General features: G+C 40.8%; 1 protein-coding gene across 5 annotated transcripts in view; it reads right to left on the bottom strand.

Moving 5' to 3' along the window:
* Positions 1-26,007, bottom strand: part of DISP1 (dispatched RND transporter family member 1) — a 111,923-nt gene that overhangs the window by 46,648 nt on the left and 39,268 nt on the right. For all 5 annotated transcript variants that reach the window (XM_056568416.1, XM_056568415.1, XM_056568419.1 and 2 more), the window contains one exon: positions 21,458-21,978. In XM_056568416.1, the coding sequence (XP_056424391.1) occupies positions 21,458-21,945 (488 nt within the window). In that variant the 5' untranslated portion in view covers positions 21,946-21,978. The remainder of the gene's footprint in view (positions 1-21,457; positions 21,979-26,007) is intronic.

Here is a 26,007-nt window from a genome sequence, read left to right as displayed (position 1 = left end):
TTGGAACACAACGTTTTGGGCTTTGGCCTCGTAGCCCTAAATGTCAAAGACTTTTTGAAGAGTACAGATGTAGAAACATGGAAGGAGACGTCTTTCCCACCAGATGAGGGTCCTGACAGGTGGAGATTTTGAGAAGCCCCAAGTTTCTGGGACAATGTCATGTTATGTGAGATGCTAAAACCTGCTTTATGTGGCCTGTTCACAGCTCGTAAAAATGTGTGAGATGTCGCAACGCAATCCTTTCACATGAGGCAGCGGAGACTTGGCATTGGCGCGCTGGATGATGTAATGCTCGCTTAGCCGCTATACATTAAGCTACATTAAATCATTACATTCATTTTCCTTTCAATATGGCTTTCATGACATCTTATTCCCAAAACCCTTGTAGAATTTTGAAGGGTAACCTTGACTGCTCCCTAAGTTACAATAAAGTTTCTATAATGCATGGAAGAAAAAAAATCCCCAATATTTATTTAATTTTTTTTTTTCTAATTGTAAATTTTTTTGAATTTTTGTTTTTTAGTGCGACTCCCATCATGCCTCAGTATGGAGCATAGACTATTCTCTTTACCGCAGGTTTAGCCTTATCCTGTGCTAAGTAATTCACTCTGTGGGGGAGATTTATCAAAACCTGTGCAGAGGAAGAGTGGGGCAGTTGCCCATAGCAACCAATCAGATTGCATCTTTCATTTTCCACAGGCCTCTTTAGAGGCCTGTGGAAAATGAAAGAAGCAATCTGATTGGTTGCTATGGGCAACTGCACCACTCTTCCTCTGCACAGGTTTTGATAAATCTCCCCCTGTGTGACCTAAGTAGTACTGGAAGGATTAAGATTTTTTAATAGAATTCATTTACGAATCTGTTTAACTTTCTGGCACCAGTAGATTTAAAAAGTTTTTCACTGGAGTACCCCTTTAAGAAGGAGCAAATTACACCATGAAAAGCTAACCTTACATACCTGAACATATGGCCACATACATCAGAGCTCTACTCTAGTGTCTACATCTCTCAAATGACCTCCTTAAAGGGGTGCTCCGCCCCTGGCATCTTATCCCGCTATCATTACTGCGCAGAGCGAGTACGCTCTGTGCGTAATGACGGGCGATACAGGGGCCGGAGCAGCGTGAGGTCATGGCCCCGCCCCATACGACATCACGGTCAGTCCCCTTAATGCAAGTCTATGGCAGGGGGCGTGACGACCGCTGCGCTCCCTCCCATAGACTTGTATTGACGGGGGCGGGCCGTGACGTCATGAGGGGCGGAGCCGTGACGTAACGATGCTCCGGCCCCTGTATTGCCCGTCATTACGCACAGAGCGAACTCGCTCTGCGCAGTAATGATAGCAGGGTGCTGCAGCAGCGATCCCCGGGGTCCCCAGCAGCGGGACCCTGGCGATCTGACATCTTATCCCCTTTGCTTTGGATAGGGGATAAGATGTATAGGGGCGGAGTACCCCTTTAAAGGGGTACTCCAGTGAAAAACTTTTTAAATCAACGGGTGCCAGAAAGTTAAACAGATTTGTAAATGACTTCTATTAAAAAAATCTTAATCCTAGCAGTACTTATTAGCAGCTGTATACTACAGAGGAAATTATTTTCTTTTTGGATTTCTTTTCTGTCACGGCCACAGTGCTCTCTGCTGACACCTCTGTCCATATCAGGAACTGTCCAGAGCAGCATAGGTTTGCTATGGGAATTTTCTCCTGCTCTGGACAGTTCCTGACATGGACAGAGGTGTCAGCAGAGAGCACTGTGGTCATGACAGAAAAGAAATCCAAAATGAAAAGAACTTCCTCTGTAGTACACAGCCACTAATAATTACTGGAAGGATTAGGATTTTTTAATAGAAGTAATTTACAAATCTGTTTAACTTTCTGGCATCACTTAATTTAAAAAAAAAAAAAAAAGTTTTCCACCAGAGTACCCCTTTAAGCTCTTCAAAGGTTTGGAAAACTTTGTTATTTTTTTTATGGCATTGGAAGGAGACCTGGTGGAAGTATCCTCGAATATTTTGGTTGGCGGTCAAGATGCCAGTAGAACACGGTAGACAAACCAATTCTAATTTCAGACACTAGGCACAAGAGGATCGGCGGGTGGCACTACTGTTATAAATGTTGGAGACGACAGAAAACAAAAGCATGGGTGTGAACATACCGAGTGTATATCGGGCTATAAAGTGCATAGGGTGGTGCTCACGTTGCATATAGTGCAACAGAATCCATACAAAAAAATATCATGTAGAGAAAGATGGGCACTCACCCTTAAACCATAGCTTTTATTGTTCCTTGAAATTAAAAACCGCTCTCCTGGTGAGGGAACAAGACAAACACCGGCGCACGCCGGTGTTTTTCTTGTTCCCTCGCCAGGAGAGTGGATTTTAATATGAAACAACCATAAAAGATATATTTTAAGGGTGAGTGCCCATCTTTCTCTACATGATATTTTCTATTTTTATTTACAGTTCTACAGTATTTTATGGGTAGGATGACCTTGCGGAAGTCAATGGCCAGTCAACTTGTGATCGTAGGATTGTTTTCCAATATGCATGAGTTATCTGCTACCCACAGGATAAGGGATGACAAGATTGTTGGGGGTCCGACCATTGAACCCCTGCCAATTCTGAGAACAAGGACATAATTGTACCTGTAAGAGAAAGAAGAACACGATAATATAGAAAGCCAATGGCGAGGGAGTGTGATGATTGGGTGAGTGGGAGTTGAAAACCTTGCAGCTAATCACATCATGACAGCAGATGGAGAGGGGTGTGATGACCTTGTAGGAGGCAGTGACCTGACCACTTGGGATGACATGGCTCATTGTGCTAGATGCATAGACAATGAAGTGAGTGGGGAGGTAACACACTGTAGCCTATCAAATCATGTTAAAAGTGACAGCGGAAGAAGAGGAGGGTGCTGATCGCATGGGGAGCAGTGACCTGTCCTTTGCTGGTGACTCATTATGGGAACGGCATAGACACTGAGTGAGGACAGATCACCTTGAAGCTGATCAATTCATGATAAAAGGGGACAGCAGAAGAGGATGAGCGTGCTGATCCTGTGGGAGGCAGTGACCTGTCCTCCTCTGGTGGTAACAATGTGAGTACTGCATAGACATTGAGCGGGGACAGAACACCTTGAAGCTGATCAATTCATGATAAAAGTGACATCAGAAGAGGATGAGCGTGCTGATCCTGTGGGAGGCAGTGACCTGTCCTCTGGTGGTAACATTGTGAGTACTGCATAGACATTGAGCGGGGACAGAACACCTTGAAGCTGATCAATTCATGATAAAAGTGACAGCAGAAGAGGGTGAGCGTGCTGATCCTGTGGGAGGCAGTGACCTGTCCTCCTCTGGTGGTAACATTGTGAGTACTGCATAGACATTGAGCGGGGACAGAACACCTTGAAGCTGATCAATTCATGATAAAAGTGACAGCAGAAGAGGGTGAGCGTGCTGATCCTGTGGGAGGCAGTGACCTGTCCTCCTCTGGTGGTAACATTGTGAGTACTGCATAGACATTGAGCGGGGACAGAACACCTTGAAGCTGATCAATTCATGATAAAAGGTGACAGCAGAAGGAGAGGAGTCTGCTGATCTTGAGGGAGGCAGTGACCTGTCCTCTTATGATTACAAAGCTCATTGTGATAGTTGCATAGAAAGTAAATGAGTTGGTGCCAAACACATAAACAAAAAAATCTAATCAAGATAATAGTGACAGCAGATGAAAAGGAGTGTAATGACCTTTCAGGAGCCAGTGACCTTTCCGCTTCTAATGATAAGGCTTACTGTTACATATATGATAGATATATATATATATATATATACATACATACATACATACATACGGACAAAACAGGAGGAAGCAGCACAACAAAGAAAATGCCATGGGTATGCCGGGTGCCAGCAGATAACAACCCACGGGTTGAATGAGATATCCACACCAAAGAAGTCCGCTGCATTCCAATATACGTGGATGCTCAGTGTAGTTTCTTCGTCTGAAAATCATAACGACATTTCGGCTGCCCACTTGCAGCCTTTTACAAGCATGACAACATGTGATACACACAGGAAATTTATACAGATAGCGTCTAATCACAGAGCCAATCGGTGTAATCAGTGCATAATACTTAAAAGGGGTACTCCGCTGCTCAGCATTTAGAACAAACTGTTCTGAACGCTGGAGCCGGGAGCTTGTGACGTCATAGCCCCACCCCCTCAATGCAAGTCTATGGGAGGGGGCGTGACAGCCGTCACGCCCCCTCCCATAGACTTGCATTGAGGGGCGGGGCGTGACATCAGGAGGGGGCGGAGCTATAACGACACAAGCTCCCGACGCTGGCTCAAGCGTTCGGAACAGTTTGTTCCAAACGCTGAGCAGCGGAGTACCCCTTTCACACCACCTTCACAGGTAGCATTCCCTAACATCAGCTTTAGCTACCTGTGAATGAGGTGTAATGAGCTGCTTTGTATATAACTTTTCCATGAAGGGCCGTGGAGTGCGAAGCCTTTTTTTGAATCTCCATACATGGAAAGCGGTGCTCCTTCCTAAGAAGAATCTTATTTTACTGATTAGAGACAGACACTAGAAAATGTTCTTTTTTGCTAATCAGTTTCTAAAATCTGATTGTAATATTTTTTTCCATAAATTTAACTTTTTGTACAATATTTTGGGCCATCTTGCTTGAGCTGTATTTAACAGCATGTGGAGATATGCTTTACCGAAAGTCCCATAGACATAGGCGACAGTAGACAGGATCTGTCCCATTGACATGAATAGGAAAAGGTATCTGGGCATGCTCTGTGACCTTTGAAGAGGCGATTCCACAGGGAGCGGGAGGCTGAGCTCCAATTGTCTTCTCTATACACTTGTGTCCCTTTTTACTGTAATGCTGTGCAGATAACTTTTTAGGAACCGCCTCCTTGTCTTCACGGACAGAACTGAAAGTCTCAGCTTAGTTTTAGGCTTGGTTGTCCACTTTTGTCATGTGATCTATGCTCTGAAGAATAACTACAGACACCCTGAAGAAGGCCAAATCTTGCATACAAATTTGAAAGACTCAAACACAAACACTGCAGTTCCATGTTTAAACCAGAAAACGAACACAGGTCATCGAAATCCAACTAAAGATCAGATCTTTTGAATTAGCCGGGGTCCTGAGTGAGTCGGGACATCCACAATCTCCTGAATACTTACAGACCAGTGTCTCCTCTATTATGACAACCTGGTTCGAAAAACAAAAGAAAAAGTCAGAAGTTTCTTAGCTGTTTGTGAGTTTTGATTCCTTTTCTATTGTGGAAAGACAGCAATCACACATTCCTCGCCGTGTCCTGAAACACTTCTTCCCCCCCTGTCTACCCTTTGGCATCAAAGAGCTGAAGCTAAATTAGAGAAACAGAAGTTTGACTTTTCCAAATTAAATTCCTTGCGAGCAGCGGGCCTGAGGCGGCCATAAACTTTTGTTTACAGGTTGAATGGTCACAGAGGAGAACAGCAAAAAAAAGAAGAAAAAAAAAGAGGGATAAGATTACACAATGCGGGATCATTCCGGAGATTAGGCTGCGCCTCTGCTTGGATCATCACATGGTTTTCATTTGGTTATATTTTGGGTTTTACCCGCAGTATTAGAAATATCAGTCCATGCGGGACACAATCTCCTCATCTCGTCATCTGGGTTGCTTTAGAGACAATGAAGTACAACAACAAGTTGTGGGTGGGTCATCGAGGTCTTAGCGCCAAAAGATCCTGATATTTGTAATGAATTGGAACCTTGAGCACTGATAAATACTATAATACTGCCTCCTATGTACAAGAATATAACTACTATAATACTGCTTCCTATATACAAGAATATAACTACTATAATACTGCCTCCTATGTACAAGAATATAACTACTATAATACTGCTCCTATATACAAGAATATAACTACTATAATACTGCTCCTATATACAAGAATATAACTACTATAATACTGCTCCTATATACAAGAATATAACTACTATAATACTGCTCCTATATACAAGAATATAACTACTATAATACTGCTCCTATATACAAGAATATAACTACTATAATACTGCTCCTATATACAAGAATATAGCTACTATAATACTGCTCCTATATACAAGAATATAGCTACTATAATACTGCCTCCTATATACAAGAATATAACTACTATAATACTGCTGCTATATACAAGAATATAACTACTATAATACTGCTCCTATATACAAGAATATAACTACTATAATACTGCTCCTATATACAAGAACATACCTACTATAATACTGCTCCTATATACAAGAATATAACTACTATAATACTGCTCCTATATACAAGAATATACCTACTATAATACTGCCTCCTATATACAAGAATATAACTACTATAATACTGCCTCCTATATACAAGAATATAACTACTATAATACTGCTCCTATATACAAGAATATAACTACTATAATACTGCTCCTATATACAAGAATATAACTACTATAATACTGCCCCCTATATACAAGAATATAACTACTAGAATACTGCCTCCTATATATACAAGAATATAACTACTATAATACTGCCCCTATATACAAGAATATAATTACTATAATACTGCTCCTATATACAAGAATATAACTACTATAATACTGCTCCTATGTACAAGAATATAACTACTATAATACTGCCTCCTATGTACAAGAATATAACTACTATAATACTGCTCCTATGTACAAGAATATAACTACTATAATACTGCTCCTATATACAAGAATATAACTACTATAATACTGCTCCTTTGTACAAGAATATAACTACTATAATACTGCTCCTATATACAAGAATATAAGTACTATAATACTGCCTCCTATATACAAGAATATAACTACTATAATACTGCCTCCTATATACAAGAACATAACTACTATAATACTGCTCCTATATACAAGAATATAACTACTATAATACTGCTCCTATATACAAGAATATAACTACTATAATACTGCTCCTATATACAAGAATATCATTACTATAATAATGCCTCCTATATACAAGAATATTACTACTATAATACTGCTCCTATTTACAAGAATATAACTACTATAATACTGTCCCTATGTACAAGAATATAACTACTATGATACTGCTCCTACATACAAGAATATAACTACTATAATACTGCCTCCTATATACAAGAATATAACTACTATAATACTGCCTCCTATATACAAGAACATAACTACTATAATACTGCTCCTATTTACAAGAATATAACTACTATAATACTGCTCCTATATACAAGAATATAACTACTATAATACTGCCTCCTATATACAAGAATATAACTACTATAATACTGCTCCTATATACAAGAATATAACTACTATAATACTACCTCCTATATACAAGAATATAACTACTATAATACTGCTCCTATATACAAGAATATAACTACTATATTACTGCCCCCTATATACAAGAATATGACTACTATAATACTGCCCCTATATACAAGAATATAACTACTATAATACTGCTCCTATATACAAGAATATAACCACTATAATACTGCCTCTATATACAAGAATATAACTACTATAATACTGCCCCTATATACAAGAATATAACTACTATAATACTGCTCCTATATACAAGAATATAACTACTATAATACTGCTCCTATATACAAGAATATAACTACTATAATACTGCTCCTATATACAAGAATATACCTACTATAATACTGCTCCTATATACAAGAATATAATTACTATAATACTGCTCCTATATACAAGAATATAACTACTATAATACTGCTCCTATATACAAGAATATAACTACTATAATACTGCTCCTATATACAAGAATATAACTACTATAATACTGCTTCCTATATACAAGAATATAACTACTATAATACTGCTCCTATATACAAGAATATAACTACTATAATACTGCTTCCTATATACAAGAATATAACTAGTATAATACTGCTCCTATATACAAGAATATAACTGCTATAATACTGTCCCCTTTGTACAAGAATATAACTATGGCATATAGCCTGTGCAGTGTCTTGTCCAGTGTTTCCCAACTAGGGTCTCTAGTTATTGCAAAACTACAACTCCCAGCATGCCCAAACAGCCTTTGGCTGAGCATGCTTGAAGTTGCATTTTTGCAACAGCTGGAGGCCCTAGTTGGGAAACACTGGACTAGTCCTTTAACTGTCCTATAACACAAACCCCACAACCAATATGAAAATATATTTCTAATAATCCCAATTTTTGTTGTTGTACAGAGGTAAAGTTTTATATTTCCATAAATCATTAACTGCTGAAAGCTGATACCGCGCATTACAGAAATGTTACAGCGAGCGGAACTGACAAGCGACACAGGAGGCGACTTTTCTTTTCTTTTTTTTGGCTTTGTTTGAAATTGTCCAATTTATGTGAGTGCACAATAAGAGCGTGTGATGTGCCAAAAAACCCCTGCAATGCAGCACGCCAGTGTTCAGACAAGGACAGAATGACAACGTCGGACAAGACGCCAGATTAATATAGAACATTATACGGGAGCCCTGCGCTTACTCATGTTATTAATTAAAGATATTTTCAAAGTCTGTATGTTAAATCCTAAGTGGGATGTGGAATTTTAATGCAATACTTACCTGACTTCTTGCATAATCTGCCTTCTACTATAATACTGCCTTCAATATACAAGAATATGACTACTATAATAATGCCCCCTATATACAAGAATATAACTACTATAATACTGCCTTCAATATACAAGAATATGACTACTATAATAATGCCCCCTATATACAAGAATATGACTACTATAATACTGCTCCTATATACAAGAATATAACTACTATAATACTGCTCCTATATACAAGAATATAACTACTATAATACTGCTACTGTATACAGAATATAACTACTATAATACTACTCCTATATACTAGAATATAACTACTATAATACTGCTCCTATATACAAGAATATAACTACTATAATACTGCTCCTATATACAAGAATATAACTACTATAATACTGCTACTGTATACAGAATATAACTACTATAATACTACTCCTATATACTAGAATATAACTACTATAATACTGCTCCTATATACAAGAATATAACTACTATAATACTGCCTCCTATATACAAGAATATAACTACTATAATACTGCTCCTATATACAAGAATATAACTACTATAATAATGCTCCTATATACAAGAATATAACTACTATAATACTGCCTTCTATATACAAGAATATGACTACTATAATGCCCCCTATATACAAGAATATAACTACTATAATAATGCTCCTATATACAAGAATATAACTACTATAATACTGCTCCTATATACAAGAATATAACTACTATAATACTGCTCCTATATACAAGAATATAACTACTATAATACTTCTCCTATATACAAGAATATAGCTACTATAATACTGTCCCCTATATACAAGAATATAACTACTATAATACTGCTCCTATATACAAGAATATGACTACTATAATGCCCCCTATATACAAGAATATAACTACTATAATACTGCCTCCTATATACAAGAATATGACTACTATAATGCCCCCTATATACAAGAATATAACTACTATAATACTGCCTCCTATATACAAGAATATGACTACTATAATACTGCTCCTATATACAAGAATGTAACTACTATAATACTGCTCCTATATACAAGAATATAACTACTATAATACTGCTCCTATATACAAGAATATAACTACTATAATACTGCTACTGTATACAGAATATAACTACTATAATACTACTCCTATATACTAGAATATAACTACTATAATACTGCTCCTATATACAAGAATATAACTACTATAATAATGCTCCTATATACAAGAATATAACTACTATAATACTGCCTTCTTTATACAAGAATATGACTACTATAATGCCCCCTATATACAAGAATATAACTACTATAATAATGCTCCTATATACAAGAATATAACTACTATAATACTGCCTTCTATATACAAGAATATGACTACTATAATGCCCCCTATATACAAGAATATAACTACTATAATACTGCTCCTATATACAAGAATATGACTACTATAATACTGCTCCTATATACAAGAATATAACTGCTATAATACTGCACCTATATACAAGAATATAACTACTATAATACTGCCCCATATACAAGAATATATCTACTATAATACTGTCTCCTATATACAAGAATATAACTACTATAATACTGCTCCTATATACAAGAATATAACTACTATAATACTGTTCCTATATGCAAGCATATAACTACTATAATACTGCTCCTATATACAAGCATATAACTACTATAATACTGCTCCTATATACAAGAATATACTATAATACTGATCCTATGTACAAGAATATAACTACTATAATACTGCCTCCTATATACAAGATTATAACTACTATAATACTGCTCCTATGTACAAGAATATAACTACTATAATACTACCTCCTATATACAAGAATATAACTACTATAATACTGCTCCTATATACAAGAATATAACTACTATAATACTGCCTCCTATATACAAGATTATAACTACTATAATACTGCTCCTATATACAAGAATATAACTATAGAAAGAAATGGAGTTGTCCAGAGCAGGATGTCAAGCAATACGATTTTTATTCAGCGGTAACCGTGGGTGATGACAAGGTGATGCGTTTCAGCCGCACTCAGCAGCTTTAGTCATGACTAAGGCTGCTGAGTGCGGCTGAAACGCGTCACCTTGTCATCACCCACGGTTACCGCTGAATAAAAATCGTATTGCTTGACATCCTGCTCTGGACAACTCCATTTCTTTCTATTGTTATATGGACTGAGGTCCGGTCCGGTCCGTGAACGGGAGGGGCGATCGAGTGAGCTGTGCCGCACCTGTTGTACTTATAAGAATATAACTACTATAATACTCCTCCTATATACAAGAATATAACTACTATAATACTGCTCCTATATACAAGAATATAACTACTATAATACTGCTCCTATATACAAGAATATAACTACTATAATACTGCTCCTATATACAAGAATATAACTACTATAATACTGCTCCTATATACAGGAATATAACTACTATAATACTGCTCCTATATACAAGAATATAACTACTATAATACTGCTCCTATATACAAGAATATAACTACTATAATACTGCCTCCTATATACAAGAATATAACTACTATAATACTGCCTCCTATATACAAGAATGTAACTACTATAATACTGCTCCTATGTATAAGAAGGGTTGCAGCTTGATTATATTTAAAGGGGTACTCCGGTGCTTACACATCTTTTCCCCTATCCAAAGGATAGGGAAAAAGATGCCTGATCGCGGGGGTCCTGCCGCTGGGGATCCCTGTGATCTTGCACGCGGCACCCCGTTTGTAATCAGTCCCCAAAGCGTGTTCGCTCCGGGTCTGATTACCGGCGACCACAGGGCGGGCGGCGTGTGACGTCCCGCCTCCGCCCCCGTGTGACGCCACGCTCCGCCCCTCAACGCATGGCTACGGGAGGGGGCGTGACAGCTATCACGCCCCCTCCCGTAGGATTTCATTGAGGGGCGGCGTGTGACGTCACATGGGGGCGCAGGTGTGACGTCACACGCCGCCGGCCCTGTGGTCGCCCGTAATCAGACCCGGAGCGAACACGCTTTGGGGACTGATTACAAACGGGGTGCTGCGTGCAAGATCACGGGGGTCCCCAGCAGCAGGACCCCCGCGATCAGGCATCTTATCCCCTATCCTTTGGATAGGGGATAAGATGTCTAAGCACCGGAGAACCCCCTTAAGATCTGTATATAAAATGACCTGTATATAAAATGACCTGTATATAAATGACCTGTATATAAATGACCTGTATATAAATGACCTGTATATAAATGACCTGTATATAAATGACCTGTATATAAATGACCTGTATATAAATGACCTGTATATAAATGACCTGTATATAAATGACCTGTATATAAATGACCTGTATATAAATGACCTGTATATAAATGACCTGTATATAAATGACCTGTATATAAATGACCTGTATATAAATGACCTGTATATAAATGACCTGTATATAAATGACCTGTATATAAATGACCTGTATATAAATGACCTGTATATAAATGACCTGTATATAAATGACCTGTATATAAATGACCTGTATATAAATGACCTGTATATAAATGACCTGTATATAAATGACCTGTATATAAATGACCTGTATATAAATGACCTGTATATAAATGACCTGTATATAAATGACCTGTATATAAATGACCTGTATATAAATGACCTGTATATAAATGACCTGTATATAAATGACCTGTATATAAATGACCTGTATATAAATGACCTGTATATAAATGACCTGTATATAAATGACCTGTATATAAATGACCTGTATATAAATGACCTGTATATAAATGACCTGTATATAAATGACCTGTATATAAATGACCTGTATATAAATGACCTGTATATAAATGACCTGTATATAAATGACCTGTATATAAATGACCTGTATATAAATGACCTGTATATAAATGACCTGTATATAAATGACCTGTATATAAATGACCTGTATATAAATGACCTGTATATAAATGACCTGTATATAAATGACCTGTATATAAATGACCTGTATATAAATGACCTGTATATAAATGACCTGTATATAAATGACCTGTATATAAATGACCTGTATATAAATGACCTGTATATAAATGACCTGTATATAAATGACCTGTATATAAATGACCTGTATATAAATGACCTGTATATAAATGACCTGTATATAAATGACCTGTATATAAATGACCTGTATATAAATGACCTGTATATAAATGACCTGTATATAAATGACCTGTATATAAATGACCTGTATATAAATGACCTGTATATAAATGACCTGTATATAAATGACCTGTATACAATGTTACACTATGCTCATTGTTTCCTTCATTTCCACCAGGACGGCCTCTGATAACATAAAGTGCAGAAGATTGAGGAAACTGACATTTGCTTTTTGTCACTTTTCGGAGCAGACGTCACCGCTTTAAGTTCCTCTTCTAAAACACTTTGATTTCATCGGGAAAGCTGCCTACTGCTCCGGGAGTCAAATAAAAGCTTTTTGAAGGAACAATAAAAAAGGCTTTTTAAAATGCCTCCATGAGTCACTTTCTGAAATTAAGCCAAAAAAAAAAAAAAACAGAATACAGAGGGCAGCGCACGAACCGGAGGAACCGCTCATAATTCACCATAAAAAAATATCTTCTCTTTATTGGACTTCATCACCAGATATAAAATCCAAACCTACAAGGCGCTCGGTCTGCACGACACATTTATTTAAGGAAACTGCTGAGGATCTCCAGTACTTGTTCTCCGGCACACGACCTACTGGAGGAGATACCAGGGGACGACAACTATAGGTGGGTGTAAAAATAACAAAAATAAGATGGCGCTTAATGGAGCCTTGAATATTATGTAATACTCAATTAAAGGGATACTCCAGGGAAGCAAAGGTATGCCCCATCCACAGGTTAGGGGGGGCATTACTGTGGGACCCCCATGATCCAGAATGGGGCTCAGCAACTTCCCCATCCTCGGAGCGCTCATGCCTCCACCTTTGTAGACGGGTGGGAGTGACAGCGGTCATGCCCACTTGTCTCCGAGGATGTGGGTCTGGAATGCTCCGGAAATTGGTAAGTTGCTGCGCCCTCATTCTGGAGATTGTGGGGGTGGATGTAGTTTGTCACAGTGGTTGGGCCAACCCCCCCCCCCCCCCCCCCCCCCACTTCTCCCCTATCCTGTGGATAGATAAGATGGCCGACTTTCTCCAGATTACCCCTTTAAAGTGAATGCATCGTCTAGATTTTATTTTATTGATTAGTGCCAGATACTGAAACATGTTGTTCTTTTCCTATTTCATTATTTTCTTATTTTATTTTCTGACCGTAATTTATTAATTTTTTAGCACATTGTGATGGGGGGGGGGGGGGGGGTGTCCCGAAACGAGACAGGAGCCGCCCCCAACAATAGCCAGGAGCCGCCCCCAACAATAGCCAGGAGCCGCCCCCAACAATAGCCAGGAGCCGCCCCCAACAATAGCCAGGAGCCGCCCCCAACAATAGCCAGGAGCCGCCCCCAACAATAGACAGGAGCCGCCCCCAACAATAGACAGGAGCCGCCCCCAACAATAGACAGGAGCCGCCCCCAACAATAGACAGGAGCCGCCCCCAACAATAGACAGGAGCCGCCCCCAACAATAGACAGGAGCCGCCCCCAACAATAGACAGGAGCCGTCCCCAACAATAGACAGGAGCCGTCCCCAACAATAGACAGGAGCCGTCCCCAACAATAGACAGGAGCCGTCCCCAACAATAGACAGGAGCCGTCCCCAACAATAGACAGGGGCCGTCCCCAACAATAGACAGGAGCCGTCCCCAACAATAGACAGGGGCCGTCCCCAACAATAGACAGGGGCCGTCCCCAACAATAGACAGGGGCCGTCCCCAACAATAGACAGGGGCCGTCCCCAACAATAGACAGGGGCCGTCCCCAACAATAGACAGGGGCCGTCCCCAACAATAGACAGGAGCCGTCCCCAACAATAGACAGGGGCCGTCCCCAACAATAGACAGGGGCCGTCCCCAACAATAGACAGGGGCCGTCCCCAACAATAGACCGGAGCCGTCCCCAACAATAGACAGGGGCCGTCCCCAACAATAGACAGGGGCCGTCCCCACAATAGACAGGGGCCGTCCCCAACAATAGACAGGGGCCGTCCCCAACAATAGACAGGGGCCGTCCCCACAATAGACAGGAGCCGTCCCCAACAATAGACAGGGGCCGTCCCCAACAATAGACAGGAGCCGTCCCCACAATAGACAGAAGCCGTCCCCACAATAAAGAGGAGCCGTCCCCACAATAAAGAGGAGCCGTCCCCACAATAGACAGGAGCCGTCCCCACAATAGACAGGAGCCGTCCCCACAATAGACAGGAGCCGTCCCCACAATAGACAGGAGCCGTCCCCACAATAGACAGGAGCCGTCCCCACAATAGACAGGAGCCGTCCCAACAATAGACAGGAGCCGTCCCCACAATAGACAGGAGCCGTCCTCACAATAGACAGGAGCCGTCCCCACAATAGACAGGAGCCGTCCCCACAATAGACAGGAGCCGTCCCCACAATAAAGAGGAGCTGACTCAACATTGGAAAGGAGCTGTCCCCATAATAAACAGGAGCCACCCCAACACTAGACAGGAGCTGCCCCATTCACACGAATGGAAAACATTACTGAGCATGCTCTGTGACCTATGCAGGCCTCATTCCCAGGGAGGGGGAGGCCGAGCTGTGAGCTTTCTGTTTTCTACTGATCTACTGTTTTCTCTATCTACTTGGGGTCACTCCAATGCCGTACAGATCACTTTTTCTACCGCTTCCTCCTTATCATCGCAGGTAGAACAGGAAGTCTCAGTCTCAGCTTCGTTTTAGACCCTAGTGGCCAGAAGAGGAACTGCAAGATTTCAGGGTTATAAATAGAAAATGCCAAATAATTCGGATAACACAGTGTTTCCCAACCAGGGTGCACCCACCTATTGCAAAACTACAACTCCCAGCATGCCCGGACAGCCTTCGGCTGTCCGGGCATGCTGGGTGTTGTAGTTTTGCAACAGCTGGGGGCACCCTGGATGGGAAACAATGGGAAAACTCGTCAACAATTACTGTAAGTTACAGGAGTGGAGTCAATGACATCTAATCCCTGGAAGGATAAACTGCTGGATGATGCTGGCGCTTCGCTCCTCATTACCGCTGAACCGTCTGCTGTTCGTCTGCCAATAGATCTGCAGTACGGAGCCTGGACGGCAACCAGCACAAGTATTCTGCCGGAGCAGATGGAGGGACTGAGATCTTCTACCATATTAGGTTCCTGGTAATATCAGAGTAACATTATTAACCCAGGGTGGGGTCATCAGCTCCGGGCTATGACGACATGAACATCAGGTCTTGTTTTCCCTCTTGAAAGCTCTTTTATAAAACTCTACACTTTGGGTGCCCTCTGTTACTCCTCCTGGAAAAGTATTTAAAGGGGTACTCCGGTGGAAAACATTTTTTTCTTAGGTCTTTATAAATCAACTGGTGCCAGAAAGTTATTAAACAGATTTGTAAATTACTTCTATTAAAAAATCTATACCCTTCCAGTACTTTTTAGCAGCTGTATGCTACTGAGGAAATTCTGTTCTTTTTCTTTCTTTTGTCTTGTCCACAGTGCTCTCTGCTGACACCTCTGTCCCTGGCAGGAACTGTCCAGGGCAGCATAGATTTGCTATGGGGATTTTCTCCTGCACTGGACAGTTCCTGATACGGGCATCAGGTGTCAGCAGAGAGCACTGTGGACAAGACAAAAAAAAGAATTTCAAAAAGAACAGAATTTCCTCTGTAGCATACAGCTGCTAAAAAGTACAGGAAGGGTAAAGATTTTTTTAATAGAAGTAAATTACAAATCTGTTTAACTTTCTGGCACCAGTTCATAAAAAAACTAAAATAAATAATAATAACAATAATAATAATAATAATAATAATAATAAAGTTTTCTACTGGAGTACCCCTTTAACAAACAGGGCATTACTATTCTCCTTGTCTATGTGGGTGTACTGTCTACAGAATCTGGGAAATGGGACTAAAGGGGTAATGTTTCTCCTTCAGGCTATGAACTTGCGGTCACGGCCCCCTCCCATAGACATGAATGAAGAGGGTGTGGCGTCACGAACACAGAAGCTCCAACCTTCAGTGTTCTGAACGCCGTGGTCACCGGCCTGGAGATTGTGGGAGGTCCCTGCGGCCTGACACCCCCCCCCCCCCCCACGATCAGCCATCTTGGATAGGGGATAAGATGTTTAGAAGCGGAGTACCCCTTTAAAGTCAGTAATTAATTCCAACTAGGGGTCTTAGAACATGACTGGGAATGTATGCCAACCCAGAAATCTCTCCAGAAGGAAAGAATAAGCATCTGTAGACAGATGTTTTAGGGTTAATGCCCCACATTAGTACAGAGCAGGGTGCTGGCTGGCTGATGAAAGTGTTGTCTGTCGTCGTGGGATTGAAGGGAAAAGTTTCTCTTCGAGGGGTCCGTCATAAAGATGTATGGAAACTTGTAGGCCATTCATGATCCAATGGAAATTTTAGGAAGAAAAGATGTGCAAAGCAGCTCTCGCAGAACCTTTTCAAGGAAGTTTTTGCTTAAAGTCAGTAATTCACTCCAACTAGGTGTCTTAGAACATGACTGGGAATGTATGCCAAGCCGCTCTCTCGCACCACCTTTTCAAGGAAGTTTTTGCTTAAAGGAGAAGTCCAGTCCTGAAAAACGTATTCCCTATCCTAAGGATAGAGGATAAGTTTCAAATCGCTGGGACCCCCCTGCAATCTCCTGTACGGGGCCCGGGCAGCACGCGGGAAGGGGGCGTGTTGACCACCGCATGAATTCGTGGCCGACACTCCCCCTCAATACAGAACTATGGCAGAGTCGGAGATTGCCGAAGGCAGCGCTCTGGCTCTGCCATAGAGTTGTATTGAGTGGGTGTGTCAGCTGCCGCTTTGTGCGGTAGTCAACACGCCACCTTCCCGCGGGCTGCCCGGGCCCCGTACAGGAGATTGCAGGGGGGCCCCAGCGGTTAGACCCACCGCGATCTGAAACTTATCCCTTATCCTTAGGATTGGGGATACGTTTTTCAGGACTGGACTACTGCTTTAAAGTCAGTAATTCACTCCAACTAGGAGTCTTAAAACATGACTGGGAATGTATGTGAAGTTCACACAAAGTAACTTTCTTCTGGAAAATGTACACAATGAAATAGAGATAGAAATTGCTGACAACACCACGGCGGCCATGTTGGTTGTCATTCAGTTTTCACAGTGAGGCGTATAACAATGAGGAAGCTGAACCAGGCAGAAGATGGCTACCATTAGGTGATGCACATATTCCTAAAATCCACTACCCCTTCACCACGGCGGCCATGTTGGTTGTCACCTAAGACTTCACAATGAAACATAAAACTAGAAAACAGCTGAACAAGGTGGAAGATGGCAACTCTAAGGAGAGGAATTCTTCAAGCTCACGTCAGGGCTGCACATATTCCTATAATCCCAGATAACTTCACCACGGCGGCCATGTTGGTGGTCACCTACATTTTCACAGTGAAATCTATAACCAACCTATGAACCAGGTGGAGATTCATCTCTATGAAGATTAATTCTTCAAGTCCGGGTCAGGGCTCCACGTTTCCTTCTCAAACTAAAGCTAATAAGTGTCCATCACCCGGGGATGATCATGTTCTCCTGGGAAGGTTATTCGGCAGACGGTTCCTCTGTCCCCCTCCCCAAAGGAGGAGATATTTACCACACAAAGAATCTGTCAACATATTTTGTGTACTGTAACCGGAGACAAATGGGACCAAACCTTGTCCTGACAATTCCCATAATAGGAGGAGGACACAGACCCAACAAAAGTCAAGAGAGGCCTCGCCTCAAAAAGGGAGGGAATGGAGTCACCTCAAAGGGCCGGGAAGAGCTCGGCGGGATCAAGTTATCCCACGTTTTGTTTGGGAAGAATGAGGCGAAATCTGATTTCAACATGTAATTATCCCACAGAAAAGTTTTGGCCCCAGTCTCCTCCGAGATGGGAGGGAGTGATGAAGGAAGGCCCAAGTGTCAGATGTGAGGGGATTATCTTCTCTAGAAGACATCATCCTGACAGGAGAAGTTTCTGGAGGGAATTAAAGGGGTACTCCGGTGGAAAACTTTTTTTTTTTAATAAATAAACTGGTGTCAAAAACTTAAACAGATTTGTATATTTCTGCCATTACCCAGACCATGGTACCTGCTGCTTAGCATGCTGGGAATTGTAGTTTTGCAACTGCTGGGGGCATCCTGGTTGGGAAACGCTGCTCTTAAGCCCTGTGTCTGGGGCCCGTGCGCGCTCTAGACAAGTGACAATCTCATATCGTCGCTAGTCCAGGGAGCCACACATTGTCCACTATAGAACCCTTGGTATGGCCAAAACAACCCTTTAAGTCACAGTCTTAGCCCTATCCTATCCTTCCAGGACTTATCAGCTGCTGCATGATCCACAGGAAGTTTTGTTCCTTTAGAATTTCCTTTCTGTCTGACCACAGTGCTCTCTGCTGACACCTCTGTCCATGTCAGGAACTGTTCAGAGCAGGAGGAAATCCCCATAGAAAACCTATCCTGCTCCGGACAGTTCCTAAAATGGAAAGAGGTGTCAACAGAGAGCACTGTGGTCAGACGGAAAGGAAATTATAAAAGAATCATACAGCAGCTGATAAGTACTGGAAGGATTTAGATTTTTTTATAGAAGTATTTTACAAATCTGTTTAACTTTCTTGCACCAGTTGATTAAAAAAAAAATAATAATTTAAACATTTCCACCGGAGTACCCCTTTTAAAAAGACAGAATCGTTCTCTGACCTACTCAGAGAATTCACATCCATAGACATTTTCTTTTACTTTCTACAATATACAGAGTGGAAAAATCCACCCAACGTAAAGTGAACGAATCTTTGCTCATTACAGGAAGACCATCTACCATATAAAAGAAAATATTTGCAAAAGCCGTTCTTAAGTAGTTCATTACTGTTCAACCCGTGTGAATGATGCGAATAATGACTGGGAGTGGAACTGCCCATTAAATAGGAGCATATTAGAAACCCACTTTATACAAACCATCATAAACCATATAAAAGAGGGTAGAATGGTAAACCATAAAAAAAGGGTAAATATGATAATATACCATATAAAAAAAAAGGGTAAATATGACAATATACCATATAAAAAAGGGTAAATATGATAATATACCATATTAAAAAAAAGGGTAAATATGATAAAATACCATATAAAAAAAGGGTAAATATGATAATATACCATATAAAAAAAAGGGTAAATATGACAATATACCATATAAAAAAGGGTAAATATGATAATATACCATATTAAAAAAAAGGGTAAATATGATAAAATACCATATAAAAAAAGGGTAAATATGATAATATACCATATAAAAAAAAAGGGTAAATATGATGGCAAACCATAAAAAAAGAGGGTAAATATAATAAACCATATAATAAATAAAAAAGAGTCAATATCGCAGTCCAAAAATAAAAAGTGTAAATATGATGGTAGACCATATCAAACATGGGAAATATGATGGTAAACCATAGAAAAGAGCATAAATATAATGGTAAAACTATATACAAGAGGGTAAATCTGATCGTAAACCATATAAACAGTTAATTTAATGGTAAACTATATAAAAGGGGAATATGATCATAAACCATATAAAAGATGGTAAATCTGATTGTAAATCATATTAAGTAGGGTAAATAGGATTAGAAGCCATATTGAAGAGTGTAAATATGATGGTAAACCATATCAAATATGGGAAATATGATGGTAAACCATAGAAAAGAGCATAATTATAATGGTAAACTATAAAAAAGGGGAATATGATTATAAACCATATAAGAGAGGGTAAATATGATGGTAAACCATAGAAAAGAGCATAATTATAATGGTAAACTATAAAAAAGGGGAATATGATTATAAAACATATAAGAGAGGGTAAATATGATGGCAAACCACAAAAAAAGAGGGTAAATATAATGGTAAACCATAGAAAAGAGGGTAAATATAATGGTAAACTATTAAAAAAAAAAAAAAAAAAAGGGGAATATGATTATAAACCATATAAGAGCGTAAATATGATGGCAAACCACAAAAAAGAGGGTAAACAAGATGGTAAACCATAGAAAAGAGCGTAAATATAATGGTAAACTATAAAAAAGGGGAATATGATTATAAACCATATAAAAGAGGGTAAACAAGATGGAAAACCATAGAAAAGAGCGTCAATATAATGGTAAACTATATACAAAAAAAAAAGGGGAATATAATTATAAACCATAAAAAAAGAGGGTAAATGTAATAATAATAAATCATATAAAAAAAGAGTAAATATTAGACGCAGTCCCAAAAAAAATAAAAATAAAAAAAAAGAGTGTAAATATGATGGTAAACCATAGAAAAGAGCATAATTATAATGGTAAACTATATACAAGAGGGTAAATCTGACCGTAAACCATATAAACAGGATAAATATAATGGTAAACTATATAAAAGGGGGAATATGATCATAAACCATATTAAAGATGGTAAATCTGATTGTAAATCATATTAAGAAGGGTAAATGGGATTAGAAACCATATAAAAGAGGGTAAATATGCTCAAAAACCATGTAAAACCAGGTTCATATGATCATAAACCATATAAAAGAGGGGGAATTTGATGGTAAAGCATATAAAAGAGAACAATCCACTGACCTTATATTCACTAGGTGAGGCGGCACTTGCTGGTGCTGGAAATGGTCGCGCCATTGGTGGAGACAGAAGGACGTGGGCGGCTGAACGCAGCAGACGGGGTGGTACACAGGTGGGTGGTTTGGACACACAGAGTTTGGAGAGAACTCCGAATGCTGCTGAGAACACCCGGAATTCAGTGCGCAGGGGGCAGTCCCTCCATTCAGGGGAGCGCAGTCCTGCCGACTGGTCAGCGGAGGATGATAGGCGCAGTGGTGGCAGCACTGGGCGACGATGGTCGGTCTCTGGTGCTCTAGGAACATAGGGCAAGGCTTGGCCGCACCATTGTGGGAAATGCATCCATTGGGACTGACTTTAAGTCTGGGTTCCTCTGTGGTCAGAGGCGTTTGGTCGCCATCGCTGGACGTGGTTTGACCGGTACAATGTGTTTTGGATGGGAGGCCACCGTTGCTGTGAGTTACACAATCGCTGTTCCTGCTGTTCACCGCCATCTTGTCGTCAACGCCTTACAATCATGGAAGAGTCTACGGAGAGAAGGAGGACAGTATTAGATGGGTGCCGAGGAACATTCGGATACACGGATTACATACAAGTAGGGTGGTCGCCTTTCTTGCAAAAAATAAATAAATACCGGCCATGCTAATTTGCATAATTAATTATCTATGCGTGACATCACAGGATACACATATGCGGGGGGGGGGGGGGGTGTTTTTTAATATTCTGACCCCTATAACGTTTTTATTTCTCCTTATACGGGGCCTGTATGAGGCTCATTTTTTTGCGCCCCAATCTGTAGTTTTTAACAAGACCATTTTTGTTTTGATGGGACTTTTTGATCGCTTTTTTAAATTATTATTTTTTTATTTTTTATAGCAAATATGGGAGTTGCAGTTCGTTACTAACTACAACTCCCAGCATGCCCTGATACAGCCTGTGGGTCAGCAGCTGCTCCAAACGGGAAACTACAACTTCCAGCATGTTGGACTCCCAGTGAAATCCCAGTGTTTCCTAACCAGAGCGCCTCCAGCTGTTGAAAAACTACAACTCCCAGCATGCCGGGACAGCCGTTGGCTGTCCGGGCATGCTGGGAGTTGTAGTTTTTCAACAGCTGGAGGAGCTCTGGTTGGGAAACACTGACCTATACTATATACTACTATATAGTCCAACATGCTGGGAGTTGTAGTTTTACAACAGCTGGAGGCACCCCTGGTTGGGAAACACTGACCTATACTATATACTACTATATAGTCCAACATGCTGGGAGTTGTAGTTTTGCAACAGCTGGAGGCACCCCTGGTTGGGAAACAATGACCTATACTATTTACTACTATATAGTCCAACATGCTGGGAGTTGTAGTTTTGTAACAGCTGGAGGAGCTCTGGTTGGGAAACACTGACCTATACTATATACTACTATGTAGTTCAACATGCGGGAAATTGTAGTTTTGCAACAGCTGGAGGCACCCCTGGTTGGGAAACACTGACCTATACTATATACTACTATATAGTCCAACATGCTGGGAGTTGTAGTTTTACAACAGCTGGAGGCACCCCTGGTTGGGAAACAATGACCTATACTATATACTACTATATAATCCAACATGCTGGGAGTTGTAGTTTTGTAACAGCTGGAGGAGCTCTGGTTGGGAAACACTGACCTATACTATATACTGCTATATAGTCCAACATGCAGGAAGTTGCAGTTTTGCAACAGCTGGAGGCACGCTGGTTGGGAAACACTGACCTATACTATATACTACTATATAGTCCAACATGCTGGGAGTTGTAGTTTTGCAACATCTGGAGGCGCTCTGGTTGGGAAACACTGACCTATACTATATACTACTATTTAGTACAACATGCTGGGAGTTGTAGTTTTGCAACAGCTGGAGGAGCTCTGGTTGGGAAACACTGGTATAGCATATGGTGCAACAATCCACCAGCTGGAGGATTAGTTGAATAAATACATTGCATGGCCGGTATTTTAATATAAAAATACCGACAGGGTGGCCAAAATACCGGTCGTGCCGGTAAAACACCGGCCAGGTGGCGACCCTACATACAAGTCAAATTCCAAATTAGGCCATTTAGGAGAGCACAGGCTCTGATTCATTGTATTCTGGTAGATGTAAACAGTGGAGTAGAATGACGGTAAGTCTCCTGCAGGTCAACACGTTCAACCAGATCAATAATACAGAAGAATCATAAATGCTGCTTTGGCAGTGACTAGAGAGAGAGAGAGAGAGAGACAAACAGGCCCAACTCCCTACCAGTAAAATATATTGCTGGCCTATCCTTAGGTTTCTGGAGCAATGCGGCCCCTTTAAAGGGGTACTCCGGTGAAAAACTATTTTTATTTATTTATTTTTTTATCAACTGGTGCCAGAAAGTTAAACAGATTTGTAAATTACATCTATTAAAAAAAATCTTAATCCTTCCAGTACTTATTAGCTGCTGAATACTACAGAGGAAATTTTCTTCTTTTTGGAACACAGAGCTCTCTGCTGACATCACGAGCACAGTGCTCTCTGCTGACATCTCTGTCCATTTTGAGAACTGTCCAGAGTAGGAGAAAATCCCCATAGCAAACATAGGCTGCTCTGGACAGTTCCTAAAATGGACAGAGAGGTCAGCAGAGAGCACTGTGGTCATGATGCCAGCAGAGAGCTCTGTATTCCAAAAAGAAAGGAATTTCCTCTGTAGTATTCAGCAGCTAATAAGTACTGGAAGTAATAGAAGTCATTTACAAATCTGTTTAACTTTCTAGCACCAGTTGATTTAAACAAAACAAAAAAGTTTCCCACCGGAGTACCCCTTTAAGCTTAGTTCAGTGTTCTCCAACTAGGGGGCCTCCATCTGTTGCAAAAGAAGAATTCCCAGCATGCCCGGACCGCCTAAGGCGGTCCGGGCATGCTGGGAATTCTTCTTTTGCAACAGCTGGAGGAACACTGGTTGGGGAACACTGCTCTGAGCATGGCTATTGGTCTCCCATCCACTACCCAGACCATGGTACCTGCTGCTTAGCATGCTGGAAGTTGTAGTTTTGCAACAGCTGGAGGTTCTGAGCATGGCTGTTGGTCTCCCAACCACTACCCAGACCATGATACCTGCTGCTTAGCATGCTGGGAGTTGTAGTTTTGCAACAGCTGGAGGCTCTGAGCATGGCTGTTGGTCTCCCATCCACTACCCAGACCATGATACCTGCTGCTTAGCATGCCGAGAGTACCCCTTTAATGATCACCGCCAAAGACCTGCAGTTGTGGAGAAAGCAACATGAACAGAGGGCTGAAAAAAAACATGGAGGCTGCACCCACCCATTCTGCAGGTCAAGTCTATTTACAAAGACTGGAACCAAACAGCGCCAACAATAGACCGGATGATGGAAAGTGACATTTTATCTTCCAGACAACAATCCCTGACCCAGAGTGGGCTCCGGGGGAATGCCAAGTATGTGGAAATTAAGGGCAAACTGAGAAAACGAGTATCAGAACATACCCCACATTCCTGAAAAATGCCAGCATGATGGATGTACGGCCGTCTCCCCCCACCGAACCCGCGCCAAAAACCTGGGAACACCTGCTCCACTAGGAACTAGGAAAAAAATGAAGGAAACTCTATTTGTCCATGGTATGAAAACACATCTCAGCCGGTAAAGACCACAATGGGATATCCTGTGAATAAAGGGGGACTCTACTGGGTCACCCCCTTCTACTTCATGATATGAAGTCAATCCCCTTATCCACATGGTATTTTCTGTGCATTTATTAGACATTCTTTGAGGAGAACCCTTTTTTTAATGCAATTTTAGGTGGTCGTCTTAAAGGGGTACTCCACTGGAAAACATTTTTTTTTAAATCAACTGGTTCCAGAAAGTTATTCAGATTAGTAAATTACTTCTATGTAAAAATCTTAAAGGAGTAGACCAGTCCTGAAAAATGAAAAGAACTTCCTGTGGAGCAAACAGCAGCTGATAAGTACTGGAAGGATTAAAGGAGTAGTCCAGTCCTGAAAAACGTATCCCCTTTCCTAAGGATAGGGGATACGTTTCAGATCGCTCGGGGGACCGCTGGGGCCCCCCAGGATCTCCTGTACGCTGTATTGAGGGGGGGGGGTGTCGGCCGCCGCTTCGTGCCCCAGCAGTCGGACCCCCCCCCCCGCGATCTGAAACATATCCCCTATCCTTAGGAAAGGGGATAAGTTTTTCAGGACTGGACTACCCCTTTAATCCTTCCAGTACTTATCAGCTGCTGTTTGCTCCACAGGAAGTTCTTTTCTTTTTTAATTCCCTTTCTGTCTGACCACAGGGCTCTCTGCTGACACCTCTGTCCATGTTAGGAACTGTCCCAAGTAGGAGCAAATCCCCATTGCAAACCTCTCCTGCTCCAGACAGTTCCTAAAACGGACAGAGGTGTCAGCAGAGAGCACTGTGGTAAGCAGAAAATATCTTCAAAAAGAAAAGAACTTCCTGTGGAGCATACAGCAGCTGCTTCTTACTGGAAGGGTTAAGATATTTACATAGAAGTCATTTACAAATCTGTTTAACTTTCTGGCAA

This window comes from Hyla sarda, chromosome 3, assembly GCF_029499605.1.
Source record: "Hyla sarda isolate aHylSar1 chromosome 3, aHylSar1.hap1, whole genome shotgun sequence".
NCBI lineage: Eukaryota > Metazoa > Chordata > Amphibia > Anura > Hylidae > Hyla > Hyla sarda.
This window is presented reverse-complemented; position numbering and strand designations above follow the sequence as displayed.